The sequence below is a fragment of the Sturnus vulgaris genome, chromosome 3 (genome assembly GCF_052056855.1).
Source record: "Sturnus vulgaris isolate bStuVul1 chromosome 3, bStuVul1.hap1, whole genome shotgun sequence".
NCBI classification, from domain to species: domain Eukaryota; kingdom Metazoa; phylum Chordata; class Aves; order Passeriformes; family Sturnidae; genus Sturnus; species Sturnus vulgaris.
The window spans coordinates 7734739-7755318 of NC_142245.1; the positions used below are offsets into that span (position 1 = coordinate 7734739).

The following is a 20580-nucleotide window of genomic DNA, read 5'->3' on the forward strand; positions in this document are numbered from 1 at the left end:
ATTAACTGTACTTGTGAGTTTTGGGAATCTGGAGAAATTTTCCAGCTGAACTGGGTTATAGTTACAGAGCTGAACTTTTCTTTTGGCACCAGTGCCCAGTGAAGCGGTTTGTGCCTTCCTCTCATGGGTGCTGGTGCGGCTGTTTCAGAGGCTCTAGAGTGCAGAGCACATCACTTGGTGTCCAAGATAAGTTGGTGCTGGACCTGGAACTACAGTGCCAGCACAGAGGGCAACAGCCCTGGACTGTTCAACAGTACAGCTGAACTGTGCCCTGCAGAGGAGACTGCGTGGCTCTGCTGTTTGTTTGTCTTCAGTTCTAGTGCTTGTTGGATTTCTATTTGAAGTGATACAGTTTGTAGAAAACTGCTTGTGTCAGATTGCTTTCTCTGCTGCTTTAGCTTCTGTAGCTGACTTGACTCTAGGCAGCATTGGATATATGGCAGACTTAGTAAGAAAGGCAGTGTAGTGCTGCATGGTGCTGGAAATGGGAAAGAGTGAGAGAGCCCCTGTGAGTGATTAAGGTGAGTGGTTAGGACTCAGCTGTGCTGTTGAAACAGATTTGAAGAGGCAATGGGGAGAGGGGAGGAGGCGGTTACTGGCACTGTCCTGTTGGCAGAATTAATGTACTTTGAGCTGTTGCCTTAACCAGGGATTTGTGTGTAGCAGCGGCAATGATGCCTGGCCGAGACTCAGGAGTTGTGGCAGTAGGGGTGGGGCTTTGAAGTGTATAGACTTGGGTACTATATCAGTTATTATAGGTTAATTGCAGGAAGGGGATATGGCAGCCCAGACCTGTTTCCTTAGCAGCAGGGACCCTGACAAAAACTATTTGTTGTAGCTGTGAGAGAAAAATCTCTTCCTCCAGTGGAAATAAAGTGAAGATACACAAAATGTGTTTTTTTTTTTTTTGGTTATTGTTTCAGTTCTCTCAAACTGTGCCTTGTGTGGAACTTTTTTCCTGTTGTGATTCATATTGTTAATCTGGGTGTTAATTGTATTGACGCATGTTGCGTTTCCCATTACTCTTCCCTTTCATCTGGTGGGTGTCAGTGACCCTACCAGGTTAAGAAGAGTAAAGAAGGGAGGAGAAGAAACTGAAATACTCCATGGAGTTGTCTGCGGGTAGTTACTGTATCAGTTTTGCAAACCGTGTGATCTAGAGAAGACAGTTTTTTAAAAAAAACCTACATTCTCTCTGTACTGCCCTTTATTCTTTGAAATAAAATGTAGAATTCTGGAGTTCAGTGCTGGAAAAACTGGCTGGAAGGCTCACTTAGCTGCAGGAACTGAAAGAGACATGGGAAGCTGAGTGTGAACTGAGGTTGAGCTAAAAAATCACTTTTGGTTGGAAGCTTCACTGAATTGTTAAGGTTGGAAAATACCTCTAAGATCAGAGTCCAGCTGTTATCCTGGTGCTGCCGTGTTCACCTCTAAAAGCATGTCCCCAAGTGCTACATCTGCTAGTTTTTTTAACACTTCCAGGTATGATGATTCCACCACTTCCTGGGCCAGCCTGTTCCAATGCCTGACCACCCTTCCCATGAAGAAATGTTTCCTAACATCCAACCTAAACCTTCCCTGGCACCATTTGAGGCCATTTCTTCTCATCTTGTCACTTTTTACCTCGGAGAAGAGACTACCCCCACCTCACTACAGCCTCCTTTCAGATAGTTGTCGAGTGCTAAGGTCACCCCGAGCCTCCTTTTCTCTAGGCTAAATTCCCCCAGCTCCCTCAGCTGCTCCTGATAAGAGTTGTGCTGCAGACCTTTCACCAGCACCTCAGGGTCTTTCTTGCCTCAAAGTGAGGGGCTCAAAGCTGGGCCCAGTACTTGGGGTGTGGCCTCACCAGGGTTGAGTACAGGTGGTTGAACACCGCCTTCATCCTGCTGGCCACCCAGTTGCTGCCATTCACCTTGCTAAAAGCAAAAAAAAAAGTTTGGGCTTCTTCAGCTTACTGTGTTTCCTTTCATTGCTATTTGTGACTGACAACTTGTTTATCCTGGAAATGAGTAGGAAACCTGACTCTTTGGCACACCTTCGGGTCCAGCCAAAGGAAGCACTTGCTTTGTTTTCTGCTGAACTACCCTGTGGCCATGGTACAGATGCATCTCAATAACTAAATCACCTCTGACTGGCAATCTAAAGACTAAACATGGGGTAATTGCAGCTGGCATCTCTCACTTCATTATTTTCTTCCTATTCTTGCTCAAAATACCAATTTAGGTTAGCTGCTTATTGTTTAAATTACTGGCTGTTGATATGCGGATACATACAAGATACATAAAACACAGTTACGGCCTAAACCAGTTAGAAAATACGGAATTCTTGAGTGAGCAGCAACCTTAAATAAAATCACTCTGAAATACAAGCAGAAGGCTGTCTGGTTTAAAATGTGTGTGGCCTGTAAGGATCCAGTTAGCTTTCAGTATTCATGAGGAGCTGTCACTTGCCATTTCCAGAGTTGATGGTGAACCAGGGCATTGTCAGATCTGGAGTACTCTCATTCCTATCCTCAAGAGCCTGCATGATGGGTGGGAAAAGGTGAGCAAGAGGCCTTTTAGTGCTCTAATCTGCCTTAGTGTTTTAATACAGCTTTCTTTGAAACGGTCGGGAAAAGTACAGGTGAATCTCACTGTGGGTAGAGATCCTGTTAGGTCCTTCAGGGAATGTGCTCTTAATAGCTGATTTTTGGGCAGAGAGGAAGAAGGATGAGAAGCATGCTTTGCCACTATCCTAACCCTGCATGATTTTTCTTGTAGCTATGGAGAGACATATTTCTTACCAAGTTCATGATGTGCTTTCTAAAAAGCAGTCCTTCTTTATAATTTTTTTTTACTTATTGGATTTGTACTTCTTCTTAGTCTCTACTTATTGGCATTCTCTTACTTGGATTGGTTGAGAAGAGCTGAATTTGAAGGTTGACTTTTTTGCTACATGTTTTCAGTATGATGTTTCCCTCTTGCTTTTTTGTCCCCATAAATGGAGAACACAAAATGCCAGCTTATCAGTATTTCGTGTAGGGGAGAGCTGTCTGCTCCTGCATGCATGCTGACACCATTCAGCAGAGAAGCAATTTAATGCACTTAGGAATAGACAAGCCTACTGTTTGATTAGTTGTGGTGCTTCAGAGGTATCTAGGTCATCAGAATATCTTCTTTTTCCCCTTCCCTCGCAAAATTGTAGCTTCAGGTACTTCTCACTTCATCTCACGGTTTATGTAACAGTTCTAGATGTGTCCCTTTAACATCCCATTGCCCTGAAGGAGCACAGAGTTAAATGTGTCTTTCCCCTTTTACCGTGCCCCTACTCCTCTATCAGAATTACTGGATGTCCAAACAAGTCTTTGGAACTTAGCTCATCAGTCCTATTTATAGCTGAAATATTAGAAACATTTAATTATTTCTGGCCTTAAAATGAGCTACTTGGCACTATTTACTAGTCAGCAATAAGAAAGCAGCGATGCATTAAGGTCTGTGGCAGCCCTATAGTTTCATGTGAGTTCATTGCACGGAGTAGGACTGCTGGAAAAAGGGGAGGACAATTTTGTGGCTTAAATCCAGTGGTTTATTTTGGTTTTTTTTCCTAGAAGATGTGTCCAAGTAAGATGTGAAGGTTAACATACTTTTTTTCTGTGCTCTGGAACTCACTTCACAAATGCCTACACTTTCCTTCATTCCAAAAAAATGTTAAAGCAGTTTGCCTCCTTTCTCTCCAAGGAAGATTTCCTACGTGAAGCACTGAGAGAATGCCTTACATTGAAATGCGGTGTAGCAGTTTCCTCATGATAAATTATTTTAAGCTTTTGATTCAAGCCCTGAACTCCCTCAGGGTATGGAGGTTGAACAAAATTTCAGGCAAGATGGCTTGAGCTTAGTGCAGCTCACTTCAGTTTGCTTTTCACCGTTCAGGTGATGGTGGGGCAGCCTGTCAAGCATCTGTATTGAAATGTTAGCAGGGGACTTGAACTGCTGGTGGTATGGAGCCAAATGTGTGGTGCTGTAGAGTACCAGGAGAAAGAGTTCAGGGATGCTGAAAGCTGAAGTGTCTAGGGGTGCTGGAAGATTTGATTTGAAGGTGACTTCTAGCAAAGTGCAGGTTTCTGTGCAAACAGAATATTAAGACTAGCAGCTAGAAGATTTACGGCTTTATACTCCTTAAACTCCTTGTGATAGAGCAAATGGAAGTACTGATAGCTGTATTTGGGTTGAGACTTAAAGGTAACTGTGTTCGTACTTTCTGTTAAATAATGTGCTTAAAGGGAAGAACTTGCATTTAAAGCAGGCTGTCTCTTATTTTCATAGCATGCAGGTGTCTGAGTGTTTTCACTATCGTGTTCTTCCACTTCAGGACAAGTAGGTCATCTACTGCTGGCTGTGTACTTAGATGAAGCAGGAATTAGCTTTTCATTTTATCTCACAGCTTAAGAAATGGGTTATTTAGTGGGGTTTGTTCAGTTGACATACTGTCTGTGTACACAAGAAGCCACTGTTCTCAAAATCTGGATTAGTATTTCAACAAATGGTGCTTGTTCTGGCTACTTAGCTGGTGAGAATAAATAGCAGTCCTGCTGTAGTTGTTACTGAGTGAAGTGAGGAGTTTATAGGGGAACTGAGTGGTAGTATCTTCCTTTGGCTATATTTGCTCCCATTGAAATCTGTCTGCTTCTGTGTCTTGCTGCACAATGGTGCTTCTCTTGTGTCTCCCAGCCTATTTGAGCTGGGTTAGGAAATGATCACGTCAGTCAGAACCGTTCATTAGCCCACCGATTCTAATGGAATAATTCAGATGGGAAGAAGCCAAAATGACTAGGGACTGATTGGTGAACAGCCACAGTAATAGGTGTGAATGGATGGCAGACTTCAGGGGCAAGTCCAGTTGATGATCTCTTTGCATCTGGTCCAGACAGAGCAGTAGATAAGACCTTAGTCTGGAATCTGTTAGTTCAGTAGTGCAGAAACTTCAAGGTCAGGTGAACATCTTGAAAAACAAAATATAGCTGTGGCTTTCTGGGCCTTCAGCACTATGCTACAAGTTCTAGTGCCATATGGTTTGACAGATGTGAACTCTTATGTATGCGCTAAAAGCCTGAGGTTCAGATCTTCTGTGCACATGGGAATTTCCAACAGCATAGTGATCAACCCCTTGAGCGAGTTGGATGAATCTACCAGTCTTTAATCCTCTGGCAGGAGGCAGCGTTGCCTCTTTGTTGTTGTGTGTGCAGAACATGGAACATTCCTCTGAAATAACCACTCCCTGTGTGAATATATTGGGGTGGTAGCTCCGTTGCTAAGCCCAGTTCCATCCCAGTAAAGTGTTAAAATGTACTATAAAAACAAACAAACAAAACCCCCAAACCAACAAAAGTCTGTTGTTTTAGTTGCTTCTGTAGCAATACTGAAATGTATTGTCATGGAGACCTGTAAAGGGATGCTGCCATGAACTTTGCAAGTCCCAAGTACTGTCCATCTGGCTAGGAAGTCCGTGTAGAAGTGGCCGTTCTGTGAATGCCACCTCTCTTCTAAAGTTAGTACTCATCTCTTTTTACTTGATTTGCTGAGACTGGACTAATGCAGTAACCTAGAGCAGTCTGTGGAATTTAGAACAAATCAGCTTAAATTCTGCATTTTAAGTAGTACACTGTGACTGTGCTGGGGCAGGTGAGGAATGGGGGACAGCCAAGGGATAGCGCTTTGAGTTCTGAATTGCATAAACTTCTGGCCTGAGCTGACCTGAAAGTGCTGTCAGTCATGTTTATTTTATTAACTACTTTAAGAAGTTTTGCAGTGTTTTTGCAGAAAACTGGACTGTGGAGGAGGCTGCTTCTTGTCCTGACCTTTGTTCCCAGAGGCTGCGCTGAAAGTATTTCTTGGAAGTGTAATGTGACCTTTCTGTCCATGATACTGAAGCCTTCTAGAAAGGCTTCCTAAGTGCTGCCTGAGACAGCGACTAGCCAGAGTGGCAGGGTAAGCAGCCAGAAGGCAGGATAATGGTTCAAAAAGGGGTGTGACATCTGCCTAGGACACCTGAGAGGGTGGTATATGCTGATTATGCTGCTGGGACAAGCAGTAGTACTTGTTCTATAGTTAACATGCTTGACCTGTGCAATATCTGTCCTGGTAACTGCTAACTAGTTCAAAATCTTGAAAGGAGGGGTGTTCTCTGCCACTCAAGCATGAAGTTATCAAACCAGCTCTTCTGGATGGATCAAGTTGCTTTCACAGCTGTCAGCACTGTAGTTCTCCAAAGTCTAAAGTGCTTGACTGATGGCCATGATGGTCTTTTCTGTAGGTAGGTTGGGAACTATCAAATGTATTAGGCTGGCTAGTCAAAGGAAATAAAAAATGCCAACACACCCAACTTGGTGCTCTGGGCTTGACTTCCAATTTCTGCTGGTAAGTGAAATCTAATAAGAATTGAGTAGGGTCTAGGATGAATCTTCTCTCCTGTTCCTTCTGAGCTAATGAGCTTCAGTGGTGCAGAATGCTATTAACGAGATGTGAGCTTTTAATGGGCATATTGTGTGTAAGCTCTTGATTGTACTATCTCCATGTGATAGGGAGAATTTGCTTGTTTATAAATAACTAATGATAAAAGACCATTCCACTTGTTTGTTGGGAAATCTCCTTGGCCTGAAGAGGTTTTGTGTGGCTGTGCTCTGCACTGACACAAGGTTGCTGCCACAGCCTGAGGTCTTTGCAGTCTGACAAGTTTTGATGACTTCCAGGTAGAACAGGATGGTTAATATCAGGCTCCAAGTAAAGGAAGAGAAGCTGCAGGTGTGGCTTCAGGCCATTTTTCAGTCTGCCCTAGTTTGCAGACCCAATCCCTTACCACAGCTGAAGTGGTTATTCAAATGAAAGAACAGGAGGCTGTTCAAGTAACCAAGTTACACTTGTTACCAGGGATGTACCTTGAAGCAGAGGCTTTGAAACATTGTGTGGATGTGTTTGCTAAAACACACACTCTTCTTGGAACTGTCGGACTTCAATATTTTTATCAATAGAATATTCCCTTTATATTTCTAGGCTGTGATGCTGGAAGCTTTCTTTCTGACTGTCAAAATCTTCGTCCCTCCATACCCGGCCTATCCTCCCAAGTTTTCTGGTCTCCAAAGGATCCTGCCTATATATTGGACAAAGCCTGTTTAGAAACTTCCAAAAAAGAGGAGGGAGCTTGTTTAATATCTAGGAATACAAAAGCTTTAGGCCAAAGGTGAGAGACTTTCCTCTGAAGTGGTGACCAGTCAGTGTCAATGTAGTTTGTATAGTTTGATGTCCTGTTGATGGATTTTCTTTTAAAAGTTACTCCTTCCAGTTGTTAGGGCTGCTAGTATGATCAATTTTTTGGTCTGCAGTGTTAATCACATTGAGTTAGGGTGATGCTGGGGACTGTTTTGCACACCCACTTGGATAATGTTGGAGTTGAGTTCTAGATGCTTAGGATTTAAGCACTCAAGTGTACTTCCTGTTCAAACCAAGTACTGTACAAGCTTAATATATTCAAACCAATTTTTTTCCAAGATTTAATGCCATTGGGCTTTGGGACAGCACAAGATTTGATGCTTGGAAGTGGAAACATCCTCTGTCATTTTGCAATTAAATGAAGTGTTGTCAGAGCTGAGTAAAGAGGCAGTTGCTGGAGAAACTTCAGGGTCACCATGTTACCAGTTTTTCAAATTCATGGTATTAACTGCAGTGTCTCATTACATCCACAAAACCGGAGCCCTGTTCGTAAGTCTTTTGAACTGTATCTCACATGTGAAGTTTGGCAGGAATGACTTGGCAGGTCCTGTGAGCACTGTTAGGTTCTCTGCCTGAATGAATGAAACTGTGTTCCATGGTGCCTCATGGATAGATCCTGCAGGAGAACACTTCTTGTGGGCTGCTTCCACAGGAAATGTCTCTGTGGGCAGCACATCAATGGATTGGTGGTGACTGCTGCCTTGTCTTGGAAATGGAAACATGACTGCAAGGACAGTGTACTGAAAATCATATGTGATAATCCCAGGTAGGAAGGTGCCTTGATCAGGTTTGTGCACACGGGCTTCCAGTAGAACATGGCAAAATGTGAATTGGGAGTAGGAGACAATTCTGTAAGCACAAAGAAGCTTTCCAGATGCTTGCTGGGAAAAGTGGAGTCAGGAATGGTAGAGTTGATTTCTGCTGTGGGACAAACTTCAGTGTTGTGGTGCCTGAACATGAGAGGAGACTTTGCCTTGGACAGGTTAGTTTGATTTTCTTTTAGGCCTCTAATCCAATTAACTCCTGAATTCTAGAAGTCAGGAAAATAGGATATTGATACTGGTATTGTGTGTGTGTGAACGGCTATGTTACCTTGTCATTCATTAGCAACTTGAATCTGAGTTATAGTTTTTTCAGCTACTGTTTTATCCTGAAAGGGTATTAATTCTTAAATTGTGTATAAAACAGTCTCTTAACTGTTTTAAAGAGTTGATGCTTACTGTTAATAAATCTTGCTTAAATAGTGCACTGTACGAAGAATATGAAGCTAGAAGCTACTCCAATGATTTTTTTTTGTTTGTTTTTTTATCCCAGAAGTGTTAGGACAAGGGCATGTTCAGTAGTTTATTTTGTAAACAGAGAATAGGTGTTGTAAAGTCTTTGCTGTATTGAGACTAGAAACAGCGTTGAAATTAGAGAGGAGCTTATTGATCTGGTGTTTGTTATCTTGGGCTTCCATACTAGATCCGTGGTCTTGCTTGTACATGTTGGCAAGCAAACCTGTTGACAGAAAACATTCATTTCCTCCAACACCCTTACAACAGTACAAGAAGTTGCTGATATAAAAATGCCTTTTTTTGGTTGTCTTTGGAGCTTGTTTGGAATGTTTTTTTTTTTCCAGATAAAGGGCCCTTGATTTAAGATACCTTTAAAAGGGGTTTTGAAGCTGAAAATCAGGGTTGGAGTTCTTTTGTGATTCCTTAATACATAGGGAAGATCTGAAATATGGGCTAGATACAAAGCTGATGAAAATGGACAAGGAGCTACTGTTGACCTCTTTGCATTCCCAGGAACATCACCCTTGCTGCTGGAAATGTAAGCCCAGCTCAGGGCTTCACAATAAAAAAAAAATTGTTTCTTGCCATAAGTTGTGACTTACTTATGTGTTCTCGCCTGTCAATTTGCAGATAAGCTTTATGAAGAAGAAGAGGATGATGCCCTGCCGGACTCAGATACCCTGCTGGACTCGGATGATGAGGTGGAACTGGATAAGCCACGCCCCATACAGATTGTCCTTGCTCATGAAGATGACCATAACTTTGAATTAGATGAATCAGCGTTGGAAAAAATCTTGCTTCAGGAACATATTAAAGATCTTAACATAGTAGTTGTGTCTGTAGCAGGAGCTTTCCGTAAAGGAAAATCTTTTCTGCTGGACTTCATGCTTAGATACATGTATAACAGGGTGAGTAATTTGGATTTTTCCTGCAGGAAAAAAGTACTTTGGTATTTTAACAATTTCTCTTTGTGTTTGTTAACTTGAGCATAAATATAGCAGGTCAAAATTTTCTGATATATTGGGGGAGGGGAAGTCAGCTACTCTGCTTCTACACTGTGAAGAAGGGTATTTAAGTGACAGTTTTTTCAATGTACCCTGTCTTGCAGTTATCAAGGGAATTTATTTGTGTGCCAGTGTAAGTGGACACAAGAAGAACTTGAATGATGAAGGTGTGATGGCCTTCGAGTTGAGCTTTCGGGAAGGCCTTTTCCAGGTGGTGACTTGGAGGAACCTTGCTTTGACTTTTATCTCCTAAAATCATATTTCAGCATTCACTTGCCCATTGTTTCAAAAATAAAAGTCTTACCAGATAGCTGTTGGAGGGCTAAATCTTGTTAAATATGATGATGTATGGCGAAAAGGAGAAAGTTGGCTGTGTGCTGCTCAGAACACGTTTCTCAATGGAGTCCAGGAACTCTTAAAATCCTTTAAAGTTATTGAATGATTAATGCCTGATCCAAAATTTAATTTCTTCATTTAGTTTTTGTAGCTTTTGGCTAGTGTTGTCTTGTGACTACTATGCTTTGGACCCTTGGCTTATATGGAGAATGTGGTGTAGGGTCTTCTGTGAGCCATACGTGTCTGTCTGTCACAGCCTGTGGGGTGTTTCTTTTAGTCTGCATTGTGAATATTGACAGATCAGTGTTTTGTTGCTTTTTGAGCTCTTAGAAACCCAGAACTGATTCCTTTTTTGGTCACTGTTCTTTGGAACTAATTTGTGCAAGCTGGCTTGAGGGAAAATCAAGATGAACCCTGCAGTTACAGGATATACGGCAAGTGAAGACTTCCTTCTCTCTATCCCAGTAGTGCCTGCTATTGAGTTCCTCTCCCTCATTTACCAAGTGCTTTGGAAGAAAGACCCTGAGGCTAGGGTAGGAGGAATACAGAGTAGCAAGCTGGTACTCCTAACTTCTTGAGACTCTTTTAACTTAGGGAGGGAAGAAGTTTCATTTGAAATGGATGGTGTTCAAAATTAACCAAACAATAAAACCCCTACCAATCCCTGCAAAGAAAGAAAAACACAAACTCCTACGTACAACAATCTGAGCAATATGCTGGGCTGGGTAGAAGTAATGTCATTTCCTTTTGAAAACAGAAGGGCTGGGCTTTAGAAAAATACTCTTAATTTTCAGATTGTGAAATAAAACAAATGCTTCTATAGCAAAACAGATTGAAACTGCTGTTTCAGCCTTATATATCAGGCCTCTCTGTTTCCTTTATTGTGCAGTCACTTTTCTTGGTTTTCTATAAATGTCCTTCAAAATAGCATTTGTTTCCCTTAAACTGAAGATGAAAGTAAGCTTGGCCATCTACTCTAACAACTGTTTCTTACCAAGAGCAGAGAGGTCTTGCTCTCCATGTGCTGCTTCTGGCCAGTCATTTCCATTTGGAAGCTGTAATGCTTGCAGACCCTTAGTTGAGCTGATCCAAGTCACCTATGTATCAGAAGACACTGCACTTTGCCGAGTTGTTTTCCTGCCAGCTCAGTGACGTAAATTGGCTTAGAGAAGGAGTTTGACAAGCATCAGAACTGCTGCAAACTGATTGATGGGAACTGGGAGTGATGGAGAATAAATGCTACACCTCCTCTTTGTAGCTCTCTTGAGTTGTATGAAGTCAAATGATACCCTCTGCTTATCCAAATTTAGTACAGGAGGAGAGATCTTGGTGTAGTTCTATAGTACTTAGTCTGAGCCCTCCATCTTTAGTCAGGCTCAATTGCAAGTCTGTATTTTCTGTGAACTAAATATTGCACAGAATATTAAAGCGACTGTGTTCTGTTCATGTGCCAATCAAGCAATTTTAGGATGTGCTTTTATGTGGACATTAACATGCATAATGAAAAACTTGCCAGAAAACCTTCAGAATCTCATTTTCTTGTCTTATACTGAGGGCCAGAGGTCATGTGGAAAGTTGCCATTGTAAAAATCTCACTAGTGCCAGCTGAAGTCACAAGTAGGATTCTGGCATGGCAGAGGGTGATTGCTGCCTTCAGGAAGGTGGACATCTCATGTTAAGTACTGATCCTTAGTGTTTTGATTACTCTTGAAATGGAACAGCAGCAGTTGTGTAATCAGCAAGCTGCTGCAAGGATCCTGTGGTCTTAAGCTTTAATAAGAATTGGGTGCAGAAACACCTCTTAGTTTAGATGTAAAAGTTTATTTTTTACAGGGGTGTCACCTCTTCATTTTGAATTAATCTTCAAGGTGTACTGTATATTAATGCACTAGGTAATTAAAGCTGCATTGGGCTTTTCCATAGTGTGGAGTAAACTTAGAAAAATTGTGCTTTAGGTGACTGAGATAAAATTGCAGAGCAACTTCCAGCTTGATTTCACGTAGGAGCCTTTTCTTCTTCCTCCCATCTCCTGAATATCTTTCAAGCCAACTTGATGGGTGGAGACTTAAAATATTGAGCTATAACAAAGGAAAGGTGTAGGTAACAAGCTAGGAGTGTTTCAAAGTGATGCAGAGGTCAGTCAGAGGCAGGCTTAAGTACATCACCTATAAGATAAAGCAACTTCAGTTGAAGTTGTGCCTGTTAAAACACCAAAGTCTCCTGAGATACAAATCACATGTGAAATCAAATGAGGTCATATCTATTGCTCATTGAGGGACTTGTCAAACTGTTTGTATAGTTTTGGTCTGATTTGTTACAAATAGGAATAATGTCTGGACCAAAATGGGATAAAGTAGTCTTGTATAAAAGAAGAATGGAGCATACTGAATAAAAGATTATTTTTGAAAAGTAAAAAGCTCCAGTCCATTGACATGTACATGTGAAATATGGTACAGTATTGCCAAACTGTATCCTGGAGTATGCTGCAGCAAAAAGCAGGCTTGGAGCTTTCATTTCTAGAGTGGTCTGTGGAAGCATAAGCATCTTCTGGGATAAAAAAACCACAGGTAAAGCTGTTCATGTTTTGCGTAGTGTCTCTGGTAGAGATGTATGTGCCTATTAAAACAGACAAACAGAAGGAAAAAAAACCCAAACAACTTACTGGTAAAGATCTGTAGAACTCTTCACTTGCATACCTGTGTTCATTTTCTTAATTTTTATCTGCTTATCTCACCTTAGTCTGATCCAACTAGCAGAGTTGAATGGTGCACTGTTAGCATTTGGGAGAATGCTGGTGCAGAACTGCTGGATTGCCTGCATGCTTCTAGGCATGAGGAAAGTGTGCGTGTTTTTTTTTCCTATCCCCCTTTAGAAATAAGCAGTTTCACTTAGTTGTTTCAAGTATTTTTACTCTGTACAGTCCCTGGGTATTCACGCTGTGTTCTAAAATGTGAAGAAATGTCTTAGCTATTATCTGGAAACTGCCAGTGTGGAGTTAGCAAGGTAGAGCCCAGAACTGAATTGAGAAATCTCCACTTTGACCTACCTTCTCAGTAGACTTTTTCCTGGCTGGTAATCTATTCTGGGTAGTTTAAGGCAAATTAATTAAATGTGTCTTATGCCACCTTGCTGTGTTCTAGCCTGTGAAGGAAAGGTTTATCTAAACTGAAATCCTACATGAAAGAAGTGGCAGACAGATAACACTAACTGATGAGGGGGCTACAGAAAAACCTGTCAAAGAGAAACTTCCTTGGGGTGCCAGTTCATCCTCCTTACTTGCCAGTGCATGAACTATATTCCTGGGTTAGATGTGCTCATATAACGGCCGGACTCTTGTGGATGAGCTGCTGCTCTGCAATGCCTGTCTTTGAAGACCTCATTACAATTCCATCAGCCAGGAATGTTAGCTGCCACTGTACTCGCCTCTCAGATTCTCAACTTTAATATGGGTAGGTTGATTGACATATATCAAACTCTTTACCTGACCTTTTCTCTGTAACTGGCAAGTATAGATTGCAAGTCTTCTGTTTGTTTTCTATTCTCTGTGGCTTCTGGCAATGGGAGTCTTGTACTGGCTTCTGTCGGTTAGCAGGGATTCAAATGCTTAGCCAGCTGTTAGTGAGGGGGAAGGGAGAGGATTAAGTTAAGATCAGATCCCTTGGTTAAACCCTGAGGTGTAGCTGTTCCTCAGTTGAAATATTTGCTGTTGTCTTTGAGCAGAGTTTTCTCAACTGTGAGAGTGGAACTGGTGGACAGAACTGTGCTGTTCTCAATAACTGAGTGCTTGAGACTCAAAAACTGTGCACATTTACTCTTCAGTGACTGAAAAGTTGTGCAGCCACTGAAATGCCATGGTGTTACTTTGTGGATGATCTTGAAACACAGCAGAGTAGTACTGTGTTTTAATATTTTGTGTAGTGTTGTCAGCTGGCTCTGAGGAAAATGTAGTAACAGTGTGGAAGTCTGCTAAAACATACCATGCTAAAAAAAAATAGGCATCTCCTCCTTGGTTTTACATAAGTTTTTCCTTTTGTAGACTTCTTCTTGCTGGATAGGTGGAAACAATGAGCCATTGACCGGGTTTACATGGAGAGGTGGATGTGAACGGGAAACCACTGGCATTCAGATTTGGAGTGAAGTGTTTGTAATTGATAAACCTAATGGAACAAAGGTGAGTGCTTGACTTACCTTGATCCTTGATTTACTTGAGGTCTGCCTTGGAGGAGTTGTAGGCTTTTTGGTTTGATTGTATGATGTGGTTTTGTTTGTTTGTTTCGAGTTTGTTTGTTTGTTTTTAAAAATATAACTGAGAGGCTGTGGATGCCCCATCTTGGGAGGTGTTCCTGGTCTGATTCAGTGGGGCTCCAAGCAACCTGGTCTAGTGGAAGGTGTCCCTGCCTTTGGCAGAGAGGTTGGAACAAGATGATCTTTAGCAGTCCCTTTCAGCCTTAACTGTTTTTGTCATTCTAAAACTTAAATAGGATTTTAGCCTCTGTGTACACTTTTAATGTCATGGATTTCACAGTGGCCGTTTGAACATTGCTTGCTTGCCTTTGCACTGAGTAGCTGTGTAACATATCTGGAAACTGTATATCAGTGTAAGGATGGAGATTGAATTTTCCTGCTGGGTTGTAAGAATCAACAATATTGTCACTCTGAGAGTACTTTGTTTTGGCAAAGTCTGTCCCGTCCAGGCTCATGGATGGGTTATCCTGGGAATGTTGTAAAACTGTAATGGCTATAAATACCCTCTACAGATAAATGCCATGGTGAAAAGCTCTGTAACACACTGTTCTTTGAAGGATGAGAATATGTTCTAGCTTCTAGATGTGTTCTAGTGAAATGTAGTAGAAATGGCTGTAAGTAATTCAGTGTCTGGAAGCTGGTCTTTCCATATAGTTTTAACAGGCAGCCTATAAAAAAGGACTAAGTATAATAGTGGGAAAAAAAAAGCACTAGCTTGATTCTTTATTAACTCTTAAGTCAGTTTAACTGCAAAATTTACTTGGAGGTGTTTATGCTGAAAGAAACTGTTAATGTCATTAATAAATATTTATTCCACAATAATGGTGGTGATCTTGAATGATTTGTGTTCTGAACCATCAGTTTTACGTTATTTTAATTTCATACCCTTTGCATTTGCAAAGGAAACATCTGATGCCCAATCTGTGGGACATGGATTTTAAAAATAGTGGCTTCGTGGTGTTTAACACATTTCACAGCTAACCAAACATTTCTCTGGTTAAAACCCAGTTATGTTGTGTGAATCTGTTTATGCTTTGGGAACAAATCACTCACTTCTTCTTGGTTATCAGTGGGAAAGAGAAGTGTAGTAGATCCCAAAGATGGGAGTTGGACTGATAAACTTTTTTCATTAATATCACTTCCTTTGTCATTCTAGCAGACAGTATCAATTATCTTGTTTTCTGTTGAAAATAATATTACTTATTTATTTATAAGTAACCATCTTACTCTTAGCTCTAATGAACTATGGCTTAGATCTGCAGCTGAGGCTGATGTTCTTGCAGTGAGTGGTAGCTGTCAGTTACTCTCCACGGCACCCCTGCTGGGCCAAGGAGGTCTGTTTCTGTGGGAGAAGGTAGCCAGGCAAGGCCAGGTACTTGAGGCTGATGCTGGAGCCCTCTGGCTGCTGCTTACTCAACTGTGGGTGTGTGTAGTCACCTGTGCAGGGAGCTGGCTGAGGGGCAGAGACTTGCTCTGCTTGGAATAGAACTTACCCCAGTGGCCTGGATTGTGAAAGTGTCCATGATCTGGTTAACTACTGCTGTTCTTTCAAACTCTGCAGGTTGCTGTACTACTCATGGATACCCAAGGTGCCTTTGATAGCCAGTCCACTATCAAAGACTGTGCAACAGTTTTTGCCCTGAGCACCATGACAAGCTCTGTCCAGGTGAGAATATATATGCTGGCAAATAATGGCAGAACCCTCTGTCCTGAACATGCAAAGAATGTCTCTTGAGCCACGCTTGGAAAGGTCACCTGCACATCTTCCTCCAACTCTGATTTAAAATTCCATACTTTGTCTTATTTTCAGTGTAGTACGTAAACTGGCCAAGTTGCTCGATGGAATAAAGGTTATACAAGGCCAGGCTGAGTTAAATTGCTGACAGACTGGGAAATCCCCTTTCCCCCTCCCCAGGATGTCAAAGTAGCAACTGCTTCTTTACAGATGTTACAGAATCTTTTTTAAGGCTGTAGATAGAGTTTGGGGTGACATTATGCTGCGATCAGCCAAACTTAAAATTGCTGCTCCTGTTAAAGTGTCAGTTAAACGCTTGACAATTGTGCTATACTCAAAACTACTTCTAAGCTTGTCCCTTAGAAGTGCCAAAAGTGAGGAGGCTTTTGAGGGGTGAGAAGTGACTTTCTTCAGACATGCCACAACCTAAAAGGAACAGGAGTATGTGGAATACTACTCTTATCCTGTGGAGTTGGCTCTGGCAGATGATTTTTGAATAAGGAGGTGACTTTTGTTTGAGATGTCTTCTGTGACACCTTTCTACTTGCTGGCTTTTGGGTAGTTACACTTTTTCTGGAGGGAGCGAAAATTCTTAATGCGTGAAAGACTGTATGCATGTAAGACAGTGGTTTCATGTGACACTGTAGTTCTCTGTCTCTTGCAGGTATACAACTTGTCTCAGAATATTCAGGAAGATGATCTTCAACATTTGCAGGTAGGAATATGGTGAATTTATGTTTAAACTGCATCTAAACTGATAGTCCTGACAATGTTTTAGAAGTTACTATTAATGTAATTGACTTTGGGAGCTGTTTGCTGCTTCATGTAAAACACTGAATTTGACCTAATACTAAAACTGATACAGTCTGTAAAAAAAACATGTTTGCATCAACTCCATGATGCTTCTACTGTGCCAGTGTAGAGGTAAAATAACTGGCTGATTCTTTTAAAGTCTGTTCTCTGTATTGCAAGTTCTGAAATTCCTGAAAAAATGAGAAGGCAAAATGATTTATGGGAATACTTAATGGTGAACTTCCAATGTTTCACTTTTTTCTTAAAATAGGAAAATGGATGTTATTTCATAATCAGTTTGTAAGGAAGCGTTGGAGTTTGGGCCAGGCCAGAAAGAGTCTTCTGCCCAGAAGCCATCTCTGGTTTTTCAGCTGAGAAACTTCTGCAGAGTTTTATTTCTACTTAGAAATAAAAGCAGTAGAATGTTGTCTTCTCTTCCCTGGGTTTTTATCCTCTAATGGTACATCATGGTCACTGGGTTCTGGCTTCATGTGCAAGAACCTTATCTCCTTAACTTAAAACCTGTAGTTCTAGAGAATAGCTTGTGTATTACCAAATGCCAAGGCCATGACCTTGTCACAACTTAAAACTGTTCTGTGTGTCTTCAGTGCTACAACAGACTGGTTGCCAATGCTGGAAGTAGAAGAGCACTAACTAAAAGTAGTCTTATGAAGTTGTTCTCAATTAAAAGGCTTGTTCCACTGGGCCAACTCCTTACAATCCCCCAAAAAACCCAACCAAGCACAGAAAACAAAAAATCTGTGGGTAATTATTTGAAAGCCAGGCTTCCCTTGAGACTTGGGTCCTTTGACAGCCTCAGTGTAATCTGAATGAAACAGTCTATTTCTTTTCTACTGGAAGGTGAGATTTTAGGGAGGGAAGGGGAGAGGATGATAAATACAAGCACTGGGTAGGGGCCACCCATGCTTTTAAAACTGCAGCGGGGAATCATGTTCTGAGGGAAGGAAATTGCAATTTTCTGTGTTAACAGGAATTTATGTAGTTGTGAAATACTGTTAGTCTCTGACTGCCTTTTGCATTTAGCAGGGAAGTGAATGAGGTAAAGAGTTTGGGTCAAAGAAACCAGAGTCTTGTGGGTACTTGGCCACTTCACAGCTGCTTTACTCAGGGTGAGGAGGGCTTGGAAGTTAAGTTATGTTAAATTAATCTTGTAAGTTCCCAGGTGCTCTTGTGAACAACACCAGAACTGTCCTTTGAGCTGTAATTTACCTGAGCTGCTCCAGGAGTTAGTTTAATGCAAAATAATGGTTGCCTGGTACTGTAGAATTCTGGTGTGCTTCCATCATCTTGACCTCCAATACCTGTGAGGGGGCTGGCATGGATTGACCTCTGCTGAACCAGCCAGTACAATCCCTAATTCCTGTTCTTGTGGGTGCTTTGGCCTGCTCAGGACAGCAGGGAATGCTGCTGCTGCTGGTATTAAAGATGGTGAAAGCAGTGAGAAGATGACAACTGATGCTTGCCTTTATACTGAAGGGAAGGAACAATTACTAGTTAAAGTCATGGGCTGAAGCAGAGATCTGCTGAACTTGGCTTGTATTTAAATATCTGATATATTGGCTAGAGCCAAGTTCCCTGGGATTTCCAGGAATAAACCTTCTGTGGGAAGTAAGGGGCGAATGTTAGAGAGGCTTACCTCCTTAGCCTAGGAAGCAAGTGTTGGAAGCTGGCTTGGTGAGAAATGCAGCCAGCTTTTCTCTAAGAATAGCCCATAAGCCACCCACTTGAACTGTCAACACACTGCAGTTTTAGGAATGGCGCTGTGATGCCTGTGGGAATCATGTGTTCTACCTGAATCTTATTGAGGGTTGGTGGTATATTCATTATTGAGGTTTGTTTGCCATTCTCAACCTATAGTAAGATAAAAGATTGAATGCTTTTATTTTTTAGTGAGATAATAGAATATTTCACAGCAGAAAAATGTGTTTTCTATGTGGCACACCCTTACTCTGCTCTTTCTCTCAGTTGTTTACAGAATATGGGAGACTAGCTATGGAAGAAATTTACCAAAAGCCGTTTCAGGTAACTGTGTGTTAAATGGATTTAAGCAGTTGAATATGTAGAAAATGAGCTCAAGATAATTTCTGAAGATTAATTGGTTAGGCTGAAAGTAACCAGTTCTTTGCAAGACTAATTTTCCTTCACTCTTGCCACATGGCTTTGTGAAATGCTGAAGAGGATCACATTTTGGGCAGTGTAGCTTTGTGCTTGATCTGTAAGGCATAAAAGGAATCAAATGTCAAGTGCTGTTCAGGAGAAGAATTTTGTGCTGCCTTCTTATTTATTACTCTGAGATATGGTTGGTCTTTGGTGGTAGATGGTTCTGAGAAAATGTCCTGTTTGGTGGTGGCTTTTTTGTTTAGTTGTTTTTTTTAAACAAACAAACATTTGCACCACAGAACTACAAGGCTGCTTCATTTAGAGCAGCCAAATACACCAAAAAACTTACATAGTATCCTTGCTTGTAATCTATAATATATTTAGTTTTAGAGCAGCCAAATACTTAAAATAATCACACACATGATAGAATTTTTGACCTTAGGAATAACGCAAACCATTCACTGCTGTTGTTCTTCCTGTTGCAGACATTAATGTTCTTAATTAGAGATTGGAGCTATCCTTATGAACATGCGTATGGCTTGGAAGGAGGAAGAAAGTTCCTAGAGAAAAGGTTGCAGGTAAATTATCTCCAGTAGTCCTATTCCAGTAGTCCTATTCTGATCTTTTAAGTGACACCTTGCTGTCAAGGCAATGTTGCATCATGAACTGGCTCCTTATGCTAATAAAATACATTTGTGGTGTTGTTTCCACTCATAGGCAAAGTTGACATTATTAGGTTCAGGAATAAAAGCTTAAAGACACTTCTGTGCTCTTACTGCTTTTAAGATGATCGTTAATCTTGATTGCAGTGCTGTAAAACTGGTAGCAGTTTTCTTACTGCCTTTTTTTTTGTCCTTCAGGTAAAGCAAAACCAACATGAAGAGCTACAGAATGTAAGAAAGCATATTCACTCCTGTTTCAGTAATCTTGGATGTTTTCTGTTGCCCCACCCTGGTCTTAAAGTTGCAACAAATCCAAATTTTGATGGGAGATTGAATGGTAGGAAACTTTTCATTTTGCATTTTTTGATTCAAATCACTGAGTTTGTTTTCTTATATGATGCAAGTTAAGCACTGTAATGGTTAGCTATTGCAATGACTGACTGGAAAATATAAGGCTAAAAGGTGAAACTGCAGAATTTAGAAATGTGCATTGTGTGCTCTTTTTAGTGGTTTAAAAGTAGAGGAATTAAGCAGGCAGAGAGAATGGATATCTTTGAGTCTGGCTGTTCACTGTAATCTGATAACTTGAGACATACTTAAAGGTCATTAAATAGAGATTCTAAACATAACTAAGGGCTCCAGAGGGCAGAATTACCAGGATTAAAGACTACTTTCTGGAAACGCTTTTCCCTAAGAACTTGCTGAACCACAGGTCAGCTCTGAAGTGGTTGAAATAAAACCTAGAGGGTTCTGCTATCATAAAATGAGAAGCAGTCAGGATTCCTCCAGTGGATGTGTGTTCCCCGACAAAGGGAATGCATCAGAATGGCAAAGGCTATAAAAATGAATTACAGTGGTGGGATGCCAGCCCCTACTGTACTGAGGGCATACACCTGTGGGGTCATTATGCATCACTGTAACTGGAGAAATGCACTTAAAATATTCAAAGGACAGTGGAACCTTGTTCTCCCAGTCTGGAGTTAAGATTGGTGGATTAAGAGTAGGTAGAACTTACTAAAGCTATATTATGTATGCAAGCCTTTAAATACCTTAAAAATGCAATTCAGAGTTGTGATGCTGTGGATTTAGAAGGATCGTGGGCTATCAGTGTTCCTTTAGGAGATACAAGATTGAAAACTAACCACTTATTTCCTGGAATTGATTGAA

The 20580-nt window shown here is 41.1% G+C and overlaps 1 protein-coding gene across 18 annotated transcripts in view; it reads left to right on the forward strand.

Moving 5' to 3' along the window:
• Positions 1-20580, forward strand: part of ATL2 (atlastin GTPase 2) — a 45042-nt gene that overhangs the window by 17182 nt on the left and 7280 nt on the right. For 15 of the 18 annotated variants that reach the window (XR_015802119.1, XR_015802120.1, XM_014891169.2 and 12 more), the window contains 7 exons: positions 9149-9426; positions 13895-14029; positions 15665-15769; positions 16503-16553; positions 18617-18673; positions 19237-19329; positions 19612-19750. Coding sequence is in view for 16 of the 18 variants with exons in the window: in XM_014891169.2 (XP_014746655.1) it covers positions 9149-9426; positions 13895-14029; positions 15665-15769; positions 16503-16553; positions 18617-18673; positions 19237-19329; positions 19612-19750 (858 nt within the window). In the remaining 2 variants the exon portion in view is untranslated. Of the gene's footprint in view, positions 1-5765; positions 5964-7025; positions 7213-8862; positions 9057-9148; positions 9427-13894; positions 14030-15664; positions 15770-16502; positions 16554-18616; positions 18674-19236; positions 19330-19611; positions 19751-20580 lie in introns of those variants that run through there. The other 3 variants (XM_014891174.2, XM_088160876.1, XM_088160881.1) reach the window with 3 other exon arrangements.